This window comes from Microtus oregoni, unplaced genomic scaffold, assembly GCF_018167655.1.
Source record: "Microtus oregoni isolate MIOR12 unplaced genomic scaffold, Mior012 000002F_ref0000024, whole genome shotgun sequence".
Classification (NCBI taxonomy): Eukaryota; Metazoa; Chordata; class Mammalia; order Rodentia; family Cricetidae; genus Microtus; species Microtus oregoni.
This window is the reverse complement of record NW_024543061.1, coordinates 48937501-48958595: the sequence shown is the minus strand read 5'-3', so window position 1 is coordinate 48958595 and position 21095 is coordinate 48937501. Positions and strand designations below refer to the sequence as shown.

The following is a 21095-nucleotide window of genomic DNA, read 5'->3' as shown; positions in this document are numbered from 1 at the left end:
GTTTGGTTTGCCTAGGCTCTTAAAGTCTAAGAATAAAAGACAAAAGTGCCTGGTACCATGCCTAATATGTCCTAGGAAATCAGTGTCCATGTGTGTGTGTGCACGTACACTCGACTGTTACACAATTAGGTAGAATGCGATAAACTACACCCCAAAATGTAGAGCTTTGTTATTACTGTGATTTAAATTCCCAGGGTATTGGGAAGAAAGCAGTTTTCCCTATAGCTTTTCTTACATTTTATGTTCCTATGCCGACTCTTTAATTTTTGCTAGTCTGTTTGATTTACTACATAATATTTAATGCTGTTATTAATCTTTTTATTACTATTCATCTCTATTGATAAAATGTCAATATTTGATACAATAAACTAGAAATGAGAAACTTCGCTCTCAAGGATAATGACTGTGAGTGTGTACCTGTGATAATCTTGTACGCCTTTTAGTCTTTTTTTCCCTTAGCATATGATGATACAAATTAGGTTATACCATATATACAGCTCTATATTCTGACTTTTAATTTAACACTTTATTATGGGAATTTTGTGTTTTTTGCATATATTGTAAATCATAAAATATGATTCTCAGTGGCTAGTGACTATCTGATCACGTGGGTAACCATGGATGGCTACTGTCTGCCTTTTTGGGTGTTGTAAGTGGTGGAGGCCTTTCTACTCTACGTAGGTAGTATTTTTAAGGTGAAAAATACTGACTGGTTGACTCTTGAATGTGCTGCCTTTGCCAAGCGTAAATTACAGTGAGTGTGTAGGAAGGCCATCCAGGGGAGCTCTGATTTCAGGGGAGCTCTGCCTTCTCTGTACCAGGTACTTTCGTGCCCTAAGCCTTAAGCCAAGGTTCCAGATCTCTTACGGCATGTTATCTCTTACAGTCCTATTGCTATAGGTACCGCTGTGCCGCTCGAAGCCAGAACACACCAGATAGCTCTGCATCCAACCTGGGATTCCGTTGTGCGGCTGACCATCTGCCCTCTGTGGACTGACAGCCAACGGGAGCCTTTCCAGATCCAGGAAATGGTTTCTAACTTGCAACCGGCTTCCTCCCGAACTCCGAACAGATCTTGTATAGAGAATTCCCACTTCAAGAGAGTAACATGTCTGCCCAGTGGCCAAAGGAACTGTCTCGCGTGACCAAATTGCTGACGTGTGTCAGTGCTTGTGCTTTATTGTGTGGTGCATCTTTGGGGATCATCGCCATGTTTTCCTTTGAGAGCCTTTTGAAGAGGAAGGAGAGAGCTGAAAACCTTGAAGTCTTGCCCAGACTCTGCCACAGGGCTAGGCCCTGGGGTCCGTACTTCATCTGCCTGGGCTTCTGTCCCCATCCTCAAATGAGGGGATGGACAACAAGGTCTCTGAGACTCTCTCCAACTCACAGATTCTATGTGTAAGAGCAGAGTGTATTGTGATTGCATAGTGAGAATTTATGGCAGATTATTTTTTAGCTATTTTTTCCATGTGTGAACCATGGGTTATACTAATGATATAGGGTGAGAATCTCTTCTATATTATTTTCAGGAAAGGGTAGGGTGTGAGTCTTTTATATCCCTGCTGCACTTTGGTCTTTTGTGGAAGTCAGTGTCTTTTACATTGTTGTGACAAATCTCATGTGGACCAGTGATGGGGACACTCACGTTCAGAGTTCTGAACACACAGGAATGCCTGTGGAGTGACTCTACTGTCCTTTATCTTTTAGCATTAAGTGCCTTTGGCTCAGAGGGACAGTTTGAAGCCCTCTTTCCCTTTCGCCCCTAAGCCTTCAGAGAATGTGAAATGTGTACTAATTAGGGAAAGTGTTGAGTTCCGGGTACGAGGGCCTTGAACAGACTGCATTCAGAGTGTTCATTATATTGTACTAGAGAGATGGGAAGTCTCGTTGACTTTGAGATACCAGATGCTTTGAATCATGCACTATGTCAAATAAACTGGTACCCCCCATCAGACTTCACTCTTTCTTCCTTGCTCAACTTTTTTCTCATTCCCTCCTTTATGTTTTCCTTTTTTTAAAAATGTGATGCTTGTATGTTTTGTTTGCTAGAAAATGATTTTTACATCCAGAAGTTCGTTGATACTTTTGATCCATGGGTATTTGTGGCATTTTTATTCTGTGAAGCAAGGACATTCTGTTAGGAACCCATTATAACCTTGCTACTTCTTGCCACAATAGAGGATGCAAAGTCAAGGGCATTGCTTTGGTGAGCAGATGCGTCAATGCCAGGAAGACACTTCTTTCAGAGCAATGGCTTTCAATCCAACAGCCCTGTTCTTAGAATCCACCCAGGTTTCCGGGTCCCTGCGCTGTTTTTAGCCCAGCAGTTGAAGAAAGGCTCATCTTCATGTTAGCTGTTCAAAATGTCAATCAAGTAACTATTCAACACTGTTGCTGTTACCCTTTATTTTAAAAGCTACATTAGTGTGTGAGTGGTGTAGGAGGTCCTTCTGTATTTGTGCTGCTTTCAGTGGTTATTAAAGAAACTGCCTTGGCCTAGTTGATATGGCGGGACTCAGGTAGGAGAAGACAGAACAGAATTTTGGGAGGAAGAAAGCAGAAACAGGCAGACGCTGTGAAACTCCTGTCTGAGACTGACGCTGGTTAGGGTTTTTCCCGGTAAGCCACGACCTTGTGTGATGGAGGAAGGTCATTGGTTAATAAAGAAACTGCCTTGGCCCATTTTATTGGTTAGAACATAGGTGGGTGGAGTAAACAGAACAGAATGCTGGGAGGAAGAGGAAGTGAGCTCAGACTCGACAGCTCTGCTCTCTGGAGCAGAGGCCATGCTCCCCTCTCCACGGCAGACACAATGAACTCCGACCCAGGATGGACGTAGGCTAGAATCTTCCCAGTAAGCACACCTTGGGGTGCTACACACATTATTAGAAATGGGCTAGTCCAGGTGCGAGAGTTAGCCAAGAAGAGGCTAGATATAATGGGCCAAGCAGTGTTTAAAAGAATACAGTTTGTGTGTTATTATTTCGGGTAAAGCTAGCCGGTGGTGGGAGCCATGCGAGACGAAAAGCAGGCCCGCAGCTCATACTACACTAGTGCTGTTACACAGATTGGTAAAAATGGGTTAGACCAGGATGTGAGAGTTGGCCAAGAAGAGGCTAGATATAATGGGCCAGGCAATGTTTTAATTAATACAATTTCTGTGTGGTTATTTCGGGGGCTAAGCTCATCGGGCAGTGGCACGCAGCCCTCACCTCATACTACATTTGAGCACATGTGTACTTGTGCATGCACAAAGACAGGAAGACAGCTGGTGGGAGAGTCTGCTGTGGGTCTTCGGAACCAAACACAAGTCTTCAGGTTTGGTGTCAAACATCTTTAGTCTCAGAGCCATTTTACTAACCCACCTTTGGCTTTTGAGATAGGGTCTCACTCTGTAACCTAGCCTGGTCTGAAACCCACTAGGTTGACCTTGAACTCCCTTTTTTGCCTCAGCCTTCCAAGTTCAGAATTATTGGCATGCACTACCATGCCTGACAGTGGCTGTGTATTTATGCAACCTCTGAACAAAGTAGTCATATATATGTGGACACATTTATGACCATTTTGTGAATATAAACTGTTTCTCTAAAAACTTGTAAGTGATGATTAATCCCACTCAAAAGGAAAAAAATAACAAACATTTGTAGGAAGTGGCTTCTGTAGGAAATAAGGTTTTTATTTTTAAAGTCTCTACTACTCCTGTACTGTTTTTATTTTTACTTCTTACCTTCCACCTTTGTTTATGTGTATGCGCGTACATGCACACACACACACACACCTGTAATGTGCTTTACATCTTTATAGAGTATATATTTTGGCCTCTTTTCCCTGTTAATTAATGTTATGCATCATAAATATTCTTGAGTAGTTTTGGGCAGTCCTTCTAGCTGCATTTTTAGCAGCAGCATGGTACTAGAGAACATTTCATCAAAATCCTAGCATATTCTAGGATTTAAGAACCACATATCTAGGTGACTATAGCATACTCTCATAATATTACACATCGACATATGAATAGGCAGAATGTAATAATAACAGTTTTACATTTCCGTCCAATAAATGAGATTCTGAATGTGTTAGTTACTTGTCTTATACTTGGACCTGCTGATTCTGGGCTTGTGGTGGAGACAGATCATGGCAGCAGAAGCATGTAGAAGAGGAGGCTATTTACTTTGTGGAAGACAGGAAGCAGAGAGAGGTAAGGGACCCTAGGGATAATGTTTGCAGAAACACCTCTACTGACCTGCTTCCTCCAGCTTGGTCTTATCTTGTAAAATTTCTGCAACCTCTGAAAATAGAACCACCAGTTGGGGACTAAATGTTCAAAACCTGAGTTTGGATGGCACACTGCACAGTCAAGCAATTAATGCTGAAAGTTTTTATCTCCTGCAAAACTGCATACATACACATAACACGGGTACATATGCATACAGACATACATACAGGCACATGGACCCAGAAAAATACACACAGACACACACACAGGCACACACACAGGCATACACACAGACAAACACACAGACAAACACACAGTCACACATAATGCAAGCACATACACACAAAGGTACACACAGGGGCACCAGGTAAAGGGGAAGTCTGGGATTGTGTTACCTTTTATTAATATCAAAATCCTTGCACAATGATTACAAGACAGAATGAGGAATCTGGGCCTCGTCACCAGCTGCTCTGCTCTTCCCGCTGCAGGACCTCCTCTCCTCCACTGCTGATATAACCTCATTCCCAAAAAGCAATGGGGAAGCTCCAAGCCTTGCCTCTGCCAGCTCTCACACCATCCAAGAAACCACCCTACTATCCGGTCACATATCACCAGAGAAGACCACGTGCTCTTTGTGCCAAGCCACCCACAATACAATTGACTATCAGACCGAATTCCCTAAACACAGATGTGCACACACAGGCGCACACATACAGCACATAAGAAACAATACGTAGGTAGAGGCAGACTACTTAGGAAACTCACATTGGCACTTATGAAGGAGGTGTCTTAATGAAACCAGGACTGTAGTGAAGTCCCTACTGCCGTTTGTAACTAGAGTTACAGCTCTTCAGCTCTTCAGTCTTATGTTCCTCTAACCCCTGTGTTCTCCCTTCTTTAGAATGTGAGCACTTTAGGGCATGTGTTTCTAATGGAGACCATTTCCGTCAAAAGTCAAACTGAGCCGGGAACCTGGTCTACAAAGTGAGTTCTAGGACAGCCAGAGCCACATAATTACGAGACCCTGTCTCATAAACAAACAAGCAAAAGGAAATATAGAGCCAAAAAACATAAGAAAGAAAAAAATAATAGTCAAATTTGGATCCAGGGGATTGTCCTCATTTTTTTAAAATTCATTTGTTATGGATACAGTGTTCTACCTCTACTCCAGAAGAGGGCACCGAACCTTATTATAGATGGTTGTGGGTCAACATGTGGTTGCTGGGAATTGAACTCAGGATCTCTGAAAGAGCAGACAGCGCTCTTAATCTCTGAGCTAGCTCTCTAGCCCATTTTTTAAAAATGATTTATTTATTTTTGTTTTGTGTGCATTGGTGTTTTGCCTGTATGCATGTCTTTGTGAAGATAGCAGATCCCCTGGAGGTGGAGTTACAAACAGTTTTTAGCTGCCATGTGGGTACTGTTTTGTATGAAGCAGTGAGTGCCTGTGTAGTATCTGACCTGAATTTTCTGTTCTTTGATGAGCTTAGCATGGTAGGAAATGTAACAATTCCCTAGGATACTGATCAAACACTCCTTGCACTAAGGAAGGACACCTCCAAAGGACATCTAGTATTTTATTTTTTTACTTCCTGAAGATTTTCATAAGTTGATCGATAAGGTTTTCTCTTGCATTGAAAGGAAGTTTGTGCCTGTTTACTTAAAAATGTGTTGTAACTCAATTTCTGCCCTATACTTCCTGCTTATTAATCATTCAGCCATTTTTGCATTAAATAAAAGCTTACCGTGCACAGCGCTTATGTGGTGGGTCAGTTCCGGTGTGGAGAACAGCTTTGTTTGCCTATTGTCTCCTTCAGTAACCCTTACTTATTTTGGGTCACTTTCTAAAAGTTTTTGTTTCTTGTCTCCATTGATGCATAGAAGGAATTTGGGTTTGCTTTTTTCTTTTCTTTTTTTTCTTTTTCTTTTTTTTTAAATCTCTTTTGGCCTTGAATTCCTGATAATCTTGCTTTATTTTCAGGAGTGTGTTAAACATATTAGTTGAGTGGGAGGCAGGCATATTTTCTTTCCCCAGGCCTTGAGAACATGATTAGAAGGGAGAGGAGGTGGCAGGAGGTGGTGGAGGCTACCAAGCATGACAGTTACTTTCTGTAGACTGAATTGCAAATAGTTCTCCAACTTCCAATGGCGCATCCTGTAATTTAAGATGGAATACCGCTCATAACCACGCAGAACTTTCCCCCTTTGTACTCCCCGCCCCCGTGAACAAAATTTTTCAGATGTCTATTACCCTTGAGGAAGGTAGGTGCTATTTGTCTCAGTAGATGTCGATTAGGGCAGGTCTGTGGTGAAGTGGTCAGCAGGGGTCATTTCTGTTTCCCGGTCTTCCTTGATTACCGAATTGTTGACATAAAATGAAACAATGGCTCTAGCCCTGGGAATCCTGGAATTCTCCCCTTTAGTCGCCCTCAGTAAAGAAATCCTTTTTATCTCCAGTTTTCCAGCTCCACTTGGAACTTTTTCCATGTCCTTAGATCTATAGCTGAATTAGAACCAGGAAGATTTTGGAAATAAACATCACACTTTCTGTTCTGAAGCTTTGAGAATTTTACTAGGGAACTACAGAGGTATTTTTATTATTATTTTTATTTTGAAATGATGCTATACATGCATCTTTTCCTCCTCCTTTCCAGTGTTGGCTTCCACACAGGCGAATGAACCTGTAGGCTAGATGTCAGAAAAAGGTAGTGCAGAGCCTGGCAAAAACAAACAAAAAACCCAAAACATCACAAGCTTTGAAGCAGCCTTTGTGTGAGGCCCGCTCTCAAGAGGCTGTGGGATCAGTGTGGAACTGCTAAATTGTCCAGTTCCAGAATAGATCTAGATGTTTACATTTGCTTTTCTTTTAAATTTTTATTACCCCCCCGTGTGTGTGTGTGTGTGTGTGTGTATGTGTGTGTGTGTATGTGTGTGTGTGTGTGTGTGTGTGTGTGTGTGTGTGAGTGTTTATGTGCTACAATACACACGGAGGTCATGTGTGAGAATCTTCTCCTTTTACCATGTGTGTCCTGGTGATCAGACTCAGGTAGTCAGGGCAGGCAGCAAGACTTCTTACCTCCTGTTGGTGGCCCAAGCTACAACTTCAAATTCTGTAGCCCTGAAGTTATAGGCATGAGTCCTGGGGTTATAGGCATGTGCCATGCTCTTGCAGAGGGTCTGAGTGTGGTTCCCAGCACCTACATGGTGGCTCACAGCCACCAGTAACTTCAGTTCCAGGGGATCTGACATCTTCTGGTACCTATGGGTATTTTCATGATGCAGAAACACACAAGCCGGTAAAACATCATAGACACTACAGAATCTGAAAAACGAATAAAATGCACACACAGCGAAAAATCCAGTGTGGAGTACAGCATAGGAGTGAAGAATGACTGAGCCTGCAGGTAGACACCAGCAGTGTGTGAGAGGAAGGGCAGCAGCTTGCCTAGGGACCTTGTTTTACCCAGAAGTCCCTTATAAAGGGCCATGACTCCATCCCCACCCCATCCCACCTAGAATCATTTAACAGAACTATGCAATCAGCAGAGACATTGACGGCACCCGTTCCTCACCTTCGCCCTCATCACTAAGTTCTCAGGTTAATACCCACAAGTATCGCAAATGTCAGGTTCTTGACTCTTCGCTTTGTTTTTATTGTTCGGAACTTGCTTCTTGTAAATCAAAGTCCCCAGAACAGACCTTAGTTCCACAGGCTTGTCAGAATCTGGCCTTGGGCGTTTCTAATGCTTAAAATGCCCTGGAAATTATTAACTCCAAGAGCCTGGGATGAAACCGTGGCAGCTAACCAGAGCTACTTGCTTCCACTGTGCTTTTTGGAGAATTAGAACCAGAGTTTAATGAATTTTTTGATTAAGGGAAATCATTACAGATGATATTTAGGTAGGTTATAAAGTAAGAAATGCTGGATTTTGAAACTTTTCCCCATTCAAGTTCAGAAAGTTCAAGGGATTAATGTTAAGGGCTGGGAATGGCCAACCGCAGATTCTAACCTGTTCCCAAATGGTCACTGACCCCAAAACCATCCTCCTGAGAAGGCGGCTTGGCTGGACCTTTGGAATTTCAGAATAATTGAAGGTCGGAAAGGATTGCTCCTCTGCCTCACTCTAGGCCCTGTTGGAAAGACTCCTTGCTTTATCTGCTGAGGGGAATGGAAGCTTATCGGTGTGACTCCTCGCCTGGCACCCTGGCACCTCAGCCAAGTGCATGTAGAAGCTCAGAATCAGCTTAGGGGAAAAGTGAAGCCAGCTGGAGGCCTCCAGAGGCAAGAGGTGGACTGTTCTCTGAGGTGAGCTGATAAAGGATTGCCTGCATTTCTTTTGTGCGTGTTGTTTGCTTTCTCAGAGTCCACAAGTTGGTTTCCTTCACACACTTGCCAAATCAAATCATATCTATCTTTAAATGACACAGGACAATTTGTCTTAACTCTCTTTAGTGGAAGGAAGAGGTCATTTGTCATCGTGTCCATTTACTTCCTGGGCCACCGTTAGGCAGGTAACATTTTTGGGGGTAAAATATACATGGTGATGCTACCCACCTATGGGAGAGGATGAAAAACTCTAGTGTTCAGCATAGTGCACTTTGATCATCAGTTTCTAGGTACTCGTTCCGTTTGTGTCTTTTATTTAAAGGAGACAGGGGGCCCTGTGAGTAAGGCCACTTGCTGCCAAACTTGATAATCCAAGTTCAATACCTGGGGTCTAAATTGTGGAAGAGGGGAACTGATTCCTGCAAATTGTCCTCTGACTTCCACAGGTATGCTGTGGCCTATGTGTGCTCATGCATGTACACACACACACACACACACACACACACACACACACACACAGACACACACGTTGAAAGCAAAGCAGAGGGGGAGGAAGGTATTATTAGTCAGGTGGGACTGGTTAGCTATGGTTTTAGCTATGAACACAGAAAAATGGACTAAGGCCATGTGAACGTGTGAACCAGACTTCCTTTAAAGAACAAAGTTGCAGGGCTGGAGAAATGGCTCAGAGGTTAAGAGCACTGGCTGCTCTTTCAGAGGTCCTGAGTTCAGTTCCTAGCAACCACATGGTGGTTCACAACCATGTATAATGAGATCTGATGTGCTCTTCTGACATGCAGTCATATATAATAAATAAATATGTTTTAAAAAAAACAACAACAAAAAACAAAGTTGCATCCCAGAGCTCTGAATTTGCAAATATCGCTTCTATGCTGCATGATTTGTCAGTCCCACAAAGTGTACATGCAGAAGGAAAGTTGGATCTGGTCATTGCTGTCATGTGTCATTCTGAAGCTCATCCTCCTTCACCTACCTCACAAACGATGACAGTGCCACCTGGGCTGGGCTTGGAGTTCAGTGGCGAGTGTTGCCTGGCATGTCCAAAGCCCTTGGTGTGATCCCCAGCACCTCCATTAGAACAGAAGTCTCTCGTGATTATAACAATTGAGAAGGAGAGAGCACAAAAGCGGGGGGCAGTGTGCTGGCTCAAGAGACCATGATCAGCTGAAGAAATGTTCTCTGTGGTGTTTTCTGAGCCGCTTTAATTTTGGTTTAGTTAAGCCTCGTGATTTAAGTCCATCCTTCTCTCTGTGATTACAGGTCCAGGATCTTGGTTCTATCTTCTTCAACTCCACATTTAAAGATTAAGGTGATGTTCAAGGGAATAATTTAGGGTTTGGCAGAGAGGGCTCGCTGGGTGCAGTAGTATTTCCCTAGCTCAGCATTTCACATGGTACAGTTTAGGGCTCTGAGGATCTCCAGCGTCATCCGGGGTCAGTGAGTCTACACTATTTTTACAGCATTATTAACATATTATTTGCTTTTTAAAGATTCCTAGTATCTCATGATCACGCTGTAGAATTTCCCAGAGACTTCATGGTGTGTAGCCCAATGGGCATAGCCTTTTGGAATCTTCTGTCATTTCTAGGAATCAGAACTTTGAGAGCAAACTCTCTGTGAGAAAAGCAAAATTCCATAAGTAACTAACTGTGTCTTTGTCTTTAAAGAATGTGACCTGCCCTTCTCCAGTTCCCCTGAGGACAGCCAGCAAGAACTGAGCTCAAATTACCACAAGAACAGCTTAAATGACCTTCAAAGAAACTGCCACAGGTTGTCACATTTTCCACATTTCCTTTGTAACATAACTTGGTTTGTGGATGAGTCTTGTAGCTGGAGTCAGTGTAACGGCAGACTTCCACAGGAGTTCCACATATATTAGGTACATGTCGAGCAAGATTCCTCAACATGGAAGCCTTCACTCAAAGCGACAGTGATCTGGGACCATGTGTGTCCTCCAAGTCTTCCCTTTAGGAGATGGCTGTATTATAAAGCCAGTGAGAAGGGTCAGGGTCTTCCATGGTAGAATTTGAGCATCTTAGTGCTATGAATTGTGATTGCTCCAGGTCTTCAGGTTTGCTTCCAAGTCAACATTCCAGGCACCTCCTATGTGCTCAGCACTGTACTGAGTGTATAATGTCCATGGTCTAGTTTAACCTGGACAACAGTGGTGAGAGGAACTAGTTTTTTTCTCATTATTCCCAGCAGGTAGGAAACCAGGACTCTCAGAGTCTGCAATGTGCCCTGGGGGCAACTGTGTAATGAGGGAATCTGGAGAATAGTCATTTTGTTGCTGCTATGTTATGGAATATGTGACTTTATTCTGAGTTTAGTGTGAGGAAGCATGGGTGAACCTGGGAGATTTCTAGATTACTACAGGGAGAAGCAGCCAAGTGCAAGGCAATAGATTTGTGGTTGAGAATATGGGCTTTGGACACAGACAACTAAGGTTTCCATTCTGGTCCCACTACTTGTTGGATCTGTGACTTTGACCAAGTTAACCAACCCATTTAAACTTTGAAGATTATGTGGAGGTATGTCTGGAAGCCAGAGAATTGAGACGGGATGTTAAAGTGGTATAGAGTGATTTGGATATAGACCTTTGACTTGCCTTGAATCCAGTTCCAACTCAGAATGTCTGCTTTGTCACAGCTTAATACTTTCCATAAGTTAACGACACATCCAAGATTAAGACCATGACATTTTTGGAAAGACACGTCTTGATCACACCTTCTGCCTCCCTGCAGAATGTCCAATTTATTTTTACACAATGCTTAGGTGACTCTCAAATAAGGCATGAGTTTGTTTTAGAACGTGAAGTAGAGGAAGGGTGGGGTGCATGGGAAATGGTCGTCTTGCTGGAAATACTGGTGACCACAGAGTCCATTATCAGCACATTTGTGCCAGGCTCAAATGCATGCAAAGGATGAGGTTGATTGTGGTGGGCCGAGATCCACTGGGAAGAACAAAAGGAAACAATGGAGTGTTCATGGTGCGCATTCAATCAAGGTCTGAAGAAGCATAGCGAGGACAGCTCTGATAAGACTAAATCCCCTGGTCTTTGTAAAACAGGGCTAATGTTTCTTACATCTACTGCTGGGCTCAAAATAGAGCTTTGTTCCTTAAGACATAGTTTGGGGGCAGCTTCCAACTCCCGCTTTGCTTCTGTTCCAGAACATTTGTAAATAGGTTTGGAGGTGGTAGTGGCAAAAACCCACAATCGTGGCCATCACAGTCACCTGTATAATCTTACGAGCAAGGCCTTTCCTTCGGGACAGAGTAGAGAAGCCAAAGACTGGAACACAGTGGTTACTGTCTGTGGCACTGAGCTTTGAGCTGTGTTGTGGGCGCCGGTGTTTGTCCCTCCTACTGTGGCAATGTTTGTAAGGTGACCACTGGAAGAGCTTTTATGTGGAATGTTCCCCCTCTAGTGGCTAGATTTTGTACGTTTTTTTTAAAAAAAGTTATTGTTTTCTTGCTGTTTTTAAATGCACGGTCTATAAAGTTGGAGAACCTTTTATTTAGGGCTGCTGTGGATTTCGGGGAACTAAGAGGAAGGAGCTAAACCAGATTGGGTACAGCTCTTCTCTTGGGTCAGTGTTCAGGAGTTTGTTGCAAGTCCTAGCTTTTCAGATTTATTTAAGTTGATGTTTGTGAGTGTTTTGTCTGCGTGTATGTCTGTGCACCACATGTGCGCCTGGGATCCACAAAAGTCAGAAGAAGGTGTCAGATCCCTTGGAACTGGAGTTACAAGACAGCTGTAATCCATTTTGTGGGTGCTGAGAACCCTACCTGGGTCCACGTCAAGAGCAGACAGTGAGAGCTCTTACCTGCTGAGCCATCCTTCTAGCCCAGTTGCTGGTTTTGTAAGGAGTAGACAGGAAGAGAGGTTTGGATGCTTCCTCATCTTTTCAATTGCATTATTTTTGGAAACTTGTATTACTGTTATTAAGAATTATCTTTTTCATTCCTCATTAAGAAAACTTCTCTCGGGCTGGAGAGATGGCTCAGAGGTTAAGAACACTGATTGTTCTTCCAGAGGTCCTGAGTTCAATTCCCAGCAACCACATGGTGGCTCATAACCATCTGCAATGGGATCTGGTGCCCTCTTTTGACCTGCAGGCATACATGCAGACAGAACACTGTAAACAAAATAAATAAATAAATCTTAAAAAAAAACTATATATAAAAAAAGAAAACTTCGCGGTGGTGGCGCACGCCTTTAATCCCAGCACTCGGGAGGCAGAGGCAGGCGGATCTCTGTGAGTTCGAGACCAGCCTTGTCTACAAGAGCTAGTTCCAGGAGAGGCTCCAAAACCACAGAGAAACCCTGTCTCGAAAAACCAAAAAAAAAAAAAAAAAAAAAGAAAACTTCTCTCTGCAGTGGATGGATACCATTACAGAAAACCATAACCAATCAAAATCCAGAGTTGTAGAGCCAGATTCTATAACTAGAGTTGTAAAGTCTGGTTAAATCTACCAGACAAACCCCACGCCCATGGCTCAGAAAACATTACTGAAGAAGGGATGGAAAGGTCACAATAGCCAGAGACTCAGGCAGTTGCTGAGACTATGTCTACCAGTAATGGCAGTGAAAAAATAAAAGTGGCATATGAGAAACTTCAGAGGGAGAAAAGGGAAGGAATAAATGATGTGATTTTATTATAGTCTCAAAAAAAAAGAATTATTAATAGCTGTTTATCATGTTTCTCCAGAAAACAATCTGTATTTTAAAAATGTATCACACATAATAAATACATAAGGTAAAACTAGCCAAGGCAGGAAGATTGTTGATTTGAGGCCAGGCTTGGCTTTAGAAGTTCAAAGATAGCTTGGCTATATAAAGAGACTGTTTCAAAAACAAAACAACATGAAATTCTCTCTGTGTGTCTCTCTCTGTCTTTCTCTCGTGCTCACTCTGTGAGTTCTGATTTTTCAAGCCCATGCCAGTTAGGTTATCACTGTCGTTAGTCCATCTTTTTGGATTTTCCTATGCATTTGTAAGTGATGCTATACATGTATATTAATATTACAGAATCAGCTGATGATAACCATTAGCATGTCTGTGCTCACACATAGAAATTATATATCATACACAAAACATTGTTTTTATAAAACAGGTTGGAGTTAGGATATTTAACTCACTGTCAGAGCACCTGCTTAGCATTTGTGACCCTGCTAGAGTTTGATACCCAGCACCAAAGGAAAACATATAGCTATAAATACTACATCTTAAACACCTTGTGGAGGTGCTGTATATTTCTATGGTTAGCTCATTTTTAAAATTTTAGAATGCATCTTTTAAAATATTATTTTTTTTGAGACAGGGGTTTCCCGTGTTGCCCTGGCTGTCCTGGAACTCACTCTGTAGACCAAGTTGGCCTCGAACTCACAGAGATCACCTGCCTCTGCCCCCTGAGTGCTGAGATTAAAGGTGTGCAATTGCATACCAGACTCAAAATATTTTCTTTTGAATTATGTGTATATGTTTATGTATGTATGTATGTGTATGTGAGTGCATGTGACCACAGAGGCCAAGAAACAATGCGGCATCCCCTGGAACTAGAGTTACAGGCGGCTCTTAGTTGCCTTGTGGTTGCTGGAAACTGAAGCTGAGTCCTCTGCACGTCTTAAACCATCTAGCCTTCTCCTCACCCCCTAGATTATTGTTGTTGCTTTAAATTTTGTGTGTGACGCGTACACACACATGTGATTGCAGGCATCCTCAGAGGCCATAATATGGTGTTAGATCCCCTGGAGCTAGAATTACAGGCAATTTGATTCACCCGACCTGGGTGCTAGGAAATGAACTTGGGTCCTCTGCATTAACGGCATGTTGTCTTAACCTCTGACTCATCTCCAGCCTAGCTTATAGCTGATCTAAAAATAACTGATTTAATTTAAACATTAACTCTTAAGTATCTGGGTTACTTCATTGATTAAAAAACAAATGTTCATGGGATAAATCCAGACTAGCTGAACATAGCGGACAATGAGGAATACTGAGAACTCAAGAACAATTGCAGTGGGTTTTTGATCCTACTGCACGTACTGGCTTTGTGGGAGCCTAGGCAGTTTGAATGCTCACCTTAGGAGACCTGGATAGAGGTGGGCAGTCCTTGGGCTTCCCACAGGTCAGGGAACCCTGATTGCTCTTCGAGCAGATGAGGGGGGGGGGACTTGATCGGGGGAGGGGGAGGGAAATGGGAAGCGGTTGTGGGGACGAGGCAGAAATTCTTAATAAATAAATAAATTAAAATAAAAAAAAAAAAAAAAAAAAAAAACAAATGTTCCTGCAAACAAGTTCTTACTTATTTATCTTTGCCAATTTGTGATGATGTTTTGGTTATCCACAGTGGTGGATATTGCCAGTCCTCTGTAGCAGTTTACAGCACAGTAAAGGGGTATCCATGTTATACACCCCAACACAGGGAATCTGCACTACTTCAAGAGCTCTTTATCCAACATTGAAACTGAAAAGAGCCAGCAGAACCTGGCGCAGGGGAGACTCTTCTGCAGGGTTCAGGAATAGCTGCCATGGTGGTGGGCAGTTGTGGTGAGGGAAAGAAGCCCAGGTCTTCATGTGGTCTACGCTGCAGCCTTCCCTACTTTCTGTGGCTGAAACACTACCCTGGGGTATGCGGCTTGGTTCGCTCTTGGTTGCAAATGACTCCAGTCTGCAGAAGTGATTCACAGTTAATCAATTCCGTCCCCGGGAGCAGATTCTTTCCACTCTTCTCTCTGCCCACAATTGACAGTGACCTCCTAACTGCCTGCATTTTCCATGCTGTTTCTCTCCCTGTGGTTTGGTGAGCTGGGGCCCTGCTGAGTTAATCGTTCTGACCTTCCCTACATATGGCTCATTCAGCCTGGCTCTGACCCCATGCGCCTCTGCAAGTTGAGAGCCTTGGTCTAAGAGCCAGAGAGGTCTGGCATGCTACCTAGCCTCATCATATCTCAGCACCCCATCTCTTGATTACATTTTATGATCCCCAAAGTTGGTCATTGGAGCAGGCCCAACTCGTTGTACTAGAAGTGCTTGTCGGGAGACTGTTCAAAATACATTTTCCCAAGTGTTCTCTCTAGAGGACTTAGCTTGGATCAAAATGAGGCCTGGGATTATAAACCTTAAACATCTCTTCTTACCTCCTGAGCTGTGGGCTTCTTGCCTCTTGGGAGATTAGGTTGTAGCATGTGGGAAAAGTGGATTTGAACTATCTCTCTCTCTCTGTCTGTCTCTGTCTCTCTGTCTCTCTGTCTCTCTCTCTCTCTCTCTCTCTCTCTCTCTCTCTCTCTCCTGTAGGGAAATAGAAGGTATGGCTGTCAGGAAAATTCTGTTTAGAGACATTAGATTAAGTGAGTCATTCCTGGGTCATTGGTGACCTTGTAACTGGGGACTGCCTTAGTCTTGCTTCCCTGTTGGTTAGCAAAACAAAACAAAACAAAAACCAAAACACCAAAACCAGCTGGGAAGTGTCATCTCCCTTGGCACAGATCTGTTGTCGACCTCCCTGGAAGTCCATGCAAAGGCAATGCCAGCCATAGAAAATCTGATAAAAGTGGGTTCTTTTTATTTGTGTGTGTGTGTCTGCTCTGTGTGTATATGTATGTATGCGTGTCTGTCTGTCTGTCTGTCTCTCTCTCTCTCTGTGTATGTGTGTGTGCACATGCTAGGATGCAGTTGATTACAGGTACATATGGAGACTAGAACAGGAAGTTGGCATCCCTGGAGCTGAAGTTACAGTGGTGGTGAGCTACCCCAGTGGGTGTTAGGAACTGAGCAGGGTGTTTTGTCTTCCCTCCAGTGTCTCAAACCATGGCTTTCTAATACTTTAAGTACCATTAACTATGAAAAGTTTTAGTATAGATGGAAACTCTTGTATGGTGGTTCCTACACAGTGGCTGCCTAGTATCACTAAATGACCTGAGATTTTGACACTTGTTGTGATTGAGGACATAAATGGGCCTCCAGCAACTTCTTGATGCTATGTTGTCTTTATGTAACAACTGGCATGCACTTTTGTTGTTGGAAACTGGTGTTGTGTACCATGAACATGATGCCCTGGAACTTTCATGTTTCATGACCTTTGCAAGATTCTTACAACTCTGCACAGGTTGGCACTGTGAGCAGAGGTAAATTGGGATTGGAGTATTTAAGATGACTTTCTTAGTTAAAAAAGAAAAAAGTAGCCGGGCAGTTGTGGCACACACTTTAATCCTAGCACTTGAGAGGAAGAGGCAGGTGGATCTCTGTGAGATCGAGGCCAGCCTGGTCTACAGAGTGAGTTCCAGGACAGGCTCCAAAGCTACACAGAGAAGCCCTGTCTCAAAAAAAACAAAACAAAACAAACAAAACAACGACAAAAAGCCCCCAAAAACAAAAGAAAGAAGTAAATAGCATTTATCCCAGCAAACCTGAGATTTGCTTGTCTCCACCTCCCCACCTCTGGGATTATGAGTGTTTCCCATTACATCTGGCTGGTCTATGTGGGTTCTGGGAATTGAACTGTGGTCCTATGCTTACAAGGTGTCTCCCTAGCTTCTAGACTCTGAAAAATTTTAAAATATTTTTACACTGATATGGTACTATTATGTTGTGGAAAAAACACATTTTTGTCTGTTTGGAAAATTTTAAAAAAGGAAAGCAGTATGCATATATACATATGCATTTATATACAAATTCATTGCAGAAATGGAAAAAGACACCTAAACCTTACAAATAAAACCTAGGGTTCTGGGGGCTGGAGAGATGGCTCAGTGGTTAAGAGCATCGTCTGCTCTTCCAAAGGTCCTGAGTTTGAGTCCCAGCAACCACATGGTGGCTCACAACCATTTGTAATGAGGTCTGGTGCCCCTCTTCTGGCCTGCAGACATACACACAGATGGAATATTGTATACATAATAAATAAATATTTAAAAAAAAAAACTCTAGGGTTCTAAACTCCCTTTAAAACATCAGAACTCCTTTAATGTACCGGGAGTTTCATTATTCCAGGCACCTCTGCTTCCCGTGAGGAGGCGTTCTTGCCTTGAGTCCCTCTTAGATACTGTCTTTCTTTGTGTCTCCTCTTCTCTCTTTCTCCTTTTCAGTGTTGTTAAAATGGGCAGAACATGTTGGAGGAGAACAAGCTTGGCAAGATGTGCTTTCTGGCAACAATGCCAGCTGTGCGATGTTCTTTGTCACTGCGGGGGGGGGGGGGCAGGTACAGCCAGTTCAGAACAAGATGTGCTTTTCTGAAACTTTAAATCAGTTTTTGATGGTCAAATACCTAGAGGCATTCTCTGCATATGAAAGCTACAGTGCACACACCTTACGCTTGGAGTACAATGTTGGGATGAAAAACCAATGTATGTGGGAAGAAGAAAAAATTAAACAAGTGAAGATTTACTGTGTATGTGTAGGGGCACATCTGCAGCCTGGAGGCTAAAACTGGGTGCCTTCTTCCATTGCTCTCCCCCTTGTTCTTTTGATTCTGGAGCTCACTGATTGGCTAGCCTGACTAACTAGTGACCACCAGGGATCCTTTTGTTTCTGCCTCTGTGGCACTAAGACTTGTGGTACCATGACTGGCTTTTCAGTAGGTTCTGGTGATCTGAAATCAGGGCTTCCTGCTTGTATGGCTTGGATTTTCGCCATGGGGCCCTCTTCCCATAATCACAGTTAAAGTGTTTTTGTTTGTTTGTTTGTTTTTGCATTTAACACTTGAATTTTGGGAATAAAAACCAAATATGTACAAACTCTGTATCTGAGGGCCTTGTGTTCCACCAGCTGTTTCTCCTCCAGTCTTTGGAAAGGACATTTCAGTGCATCTTGTGTAGTGAAAATTGTGTAGTGAAAGTCTAGCCTGTATGACTTCTCGTTCCTGACATCACCTTGTCCATCTCTTGGTTCTGTTTGTATCTTAACTAGTGCAGGCAGCCACTTAAGAACTCTCTTGGTCTCTCGTTTCTGGTCTTTTCAAATCTCCTCTGACAATCCTATTCATGCAGATGCTCAAAACCCATAGGAAACATATGTATATGGCCCTCATGTTCAGAACATCAGTGGCTTTTCTCTTAGGGGAAACTAAGTACTTTGAGGATAAAGAATGCTATTGGTTTTGACATCTCCAGGATGTAGTAGATTAGAGGCTCAAACCCATCTGCTGAATAAATTCTGAGTTCAGGGACTTAACTTCATAAATCTTGGGCATATGAGAATAATTAAGAAACAGTTGTGAATTATTTGGCTGAATGAATAAGTAACAGGTTTTAAAACTTTATTTTTATTGTTTTGAAAAGATTAAGAATATTGATTTACTTATCCTCACGATATTAAAAAAAAGGTTCACAGTATGACCAATGATACTCAATTTATTCTGTTTTGAGAACAATTTTAGCAAAGCAAATTTGGATGGAATGGAGGTCTGGAGTCTGTTAAAGATTCACGTCTTTGAGCTGTGTTTCAAACAAGGGTCTCTATGGTTGGACTTGGAGACGAGGTGAGTTGGTTGCTGGAGAGGAAATGAATATTATGCTGTTTGCAGGAGCTGGGAAGATAACGGATACACACTGCAAGCACACAATTCTTACAAAAGCCAAAAACTCAAAATAGAAGGGAATCAGTTATGCTTGCTCAAATGTAGAATAGGAGTTGAAGGTTATCTTAGTTTGGCTTCTGTTGCTGTGATAAAACACCATGACCAAGGCAGTTTGGGGAGGAAAGGATATATTTGGCTTATATGTCTCAGATTACAGTCTACTGAAGGAAGCTGAGGTAGGAACTAAAGTAGAGGCCATGAGTAAATGCTGCTTGCTCCTCACAGTTTGCTTAGTTTGCTTTCTTATACACCCCAGGACTGCATGCTTGCCGTGGACTGGACCCTCACACATCAATCCTCAATCATCAAGAAAATGCACCAGGCTTGACGAAAGGCAATCTAGATTTGTATCTTGGTCCCCTACCCCACCCATTCATTTACTCTATTTAAAAGGTTTGAAGTAATGGCATCTTAGGAAGCGATAGACCCAGTCAAATGATGGAGGGAGGTGTGGGATGGGGCCTCAGAGTTGGGTGCAGTGGGAGGACATCATTGGGTATGGAGTTGGGACGACCGATATCAATGCTTAGCAATTGATTGTCTTTATCAATTAGTATGCTTATTGAACATTCCTGGACCAGAGGATTATCAAGTTAGCCAACTAGGACATGGCAGGGGTGGTTACAGGGTAGGTCAGGTCATTTGTATTTCCTCATCCAACTATGGTGATGTGTCATAAGGCTGGGGACGTGTCTGATAAAGATGTTGATGAGGTAGCAGCAGACTGATGGAAGTGACGCCCAACTGGGAGGTAGCAAACAGGGACAAGGAATGGAAGGAAAGGAGGGAAGGAAAGAGAAATAATGGAATAGAATATATTGCTGTTTTGTTACGTTTAGTTGTCTTGTAGCTGTGTAAAAAGTAAGCATAAGGGAGAGAGAGCAAGAAATTACAGCGGCGTCTATAAAGGTCACCAGAGTGAATAAAATAATGAATATTCTGTAACAAAGGCAAAGGTGAATATGATTTAAAGTAAAAACTCCATACATGAGTACGGACACACATACGCGCGCGCACACACACACGTATTGCCCTTTGAACCGGAAGTTTAAAATCTGCTCCGTTAAGCTGCCTCTAGAAGGAAGTACTGTCATCAGGGCTAAAATGATAGAGCTTTTCTGAGACCTGCTGGTTACATGTAGAAATTTGGCCAACATCTTAAAAATGATGTTAAGCCATTGAGTGCTGAAGGCAATGGGGTTCTTGTGGGAAGGGATGGGACGAGTGCAAAGCTAGGCCAGGAAGAAGCATGGGATAAGGTTGTAAGGAGGGTAGTGTCTCTATAAATTACTTTGAGTACCATAATAGCCTTGCCAGGGAAGTTAATCCCTTGTCTCCTTTATAAGTGTCAAGGCCAGGACAGCTTGTGGGAGAACCATAGATGAAAGCATTCTCATAGCCAGATGAGCGAAACCACATACAAAGCTGAGCTGTAATATTAGCAAAAGTTGGCAAACCCCCTGCATATTTCTAAATTCCATTGTCTTTGCTCATGCCTTGGCATTCACTGTTCTGGTGATATTTGGATGGGTAATAAAATAATGACCTATTGGGTTCATAAATTATGTAGTTTCTGTAGTATTTGTGTTTCTCATCATTCAGTAAAACCATAAATTATGCTATTACAAATAAGATTTTCATATAGTCATCCTGTTAACATCAAAGAAGAGAAACATTTGAGTCATTGTAGTACTGTGACAATAATGCTGAATCAGAGATGAAAACAAACGATGGAATTTATATATCTTATTCAAATATAATAGAGTCATGTACAGTAAATATCATTACTGCAAAAAAACATTTTAATCCTATAAACTATTACTTTTGGGGGACATTTTCACCATCTCTGAAATATAATACTGACAATAATCAATATAAAACTTGTAGAATCACAATAAACAAATTAAAGTAATATGAGCTATATTAGTGGTATGAAAAATCTGTTTCCAGGGAA

At 42.4% G+C, this 21095-nt stretch overlaps 1 protein-coding gene across 1 annotated transcript in view; it reads left to right on the top strand.

Moving 5' to 3' along the window:
- Sumf1 (sulfatase modifying factor 1) overlaps nucleotides 1-1959 on the top strand; it is an 84110-nt gene extending 82151 nt beyond the window's left edge. The window contains exon 9 of the mRNA XM_041637277.1: nucleotides 887-1959. Coding sequence (XP_041493211.1) covers nucleotides 887-997 — 111 coding nt within the window. The 3' untranslated portion in view covers nucleotides 998-1959. The remainder of the gene's footprint in view (nucleotides 1-886) is intronic.
- The last annotated feature ends 19136 nt before the right edge of the window (nucleotides 1960-21095 follow it).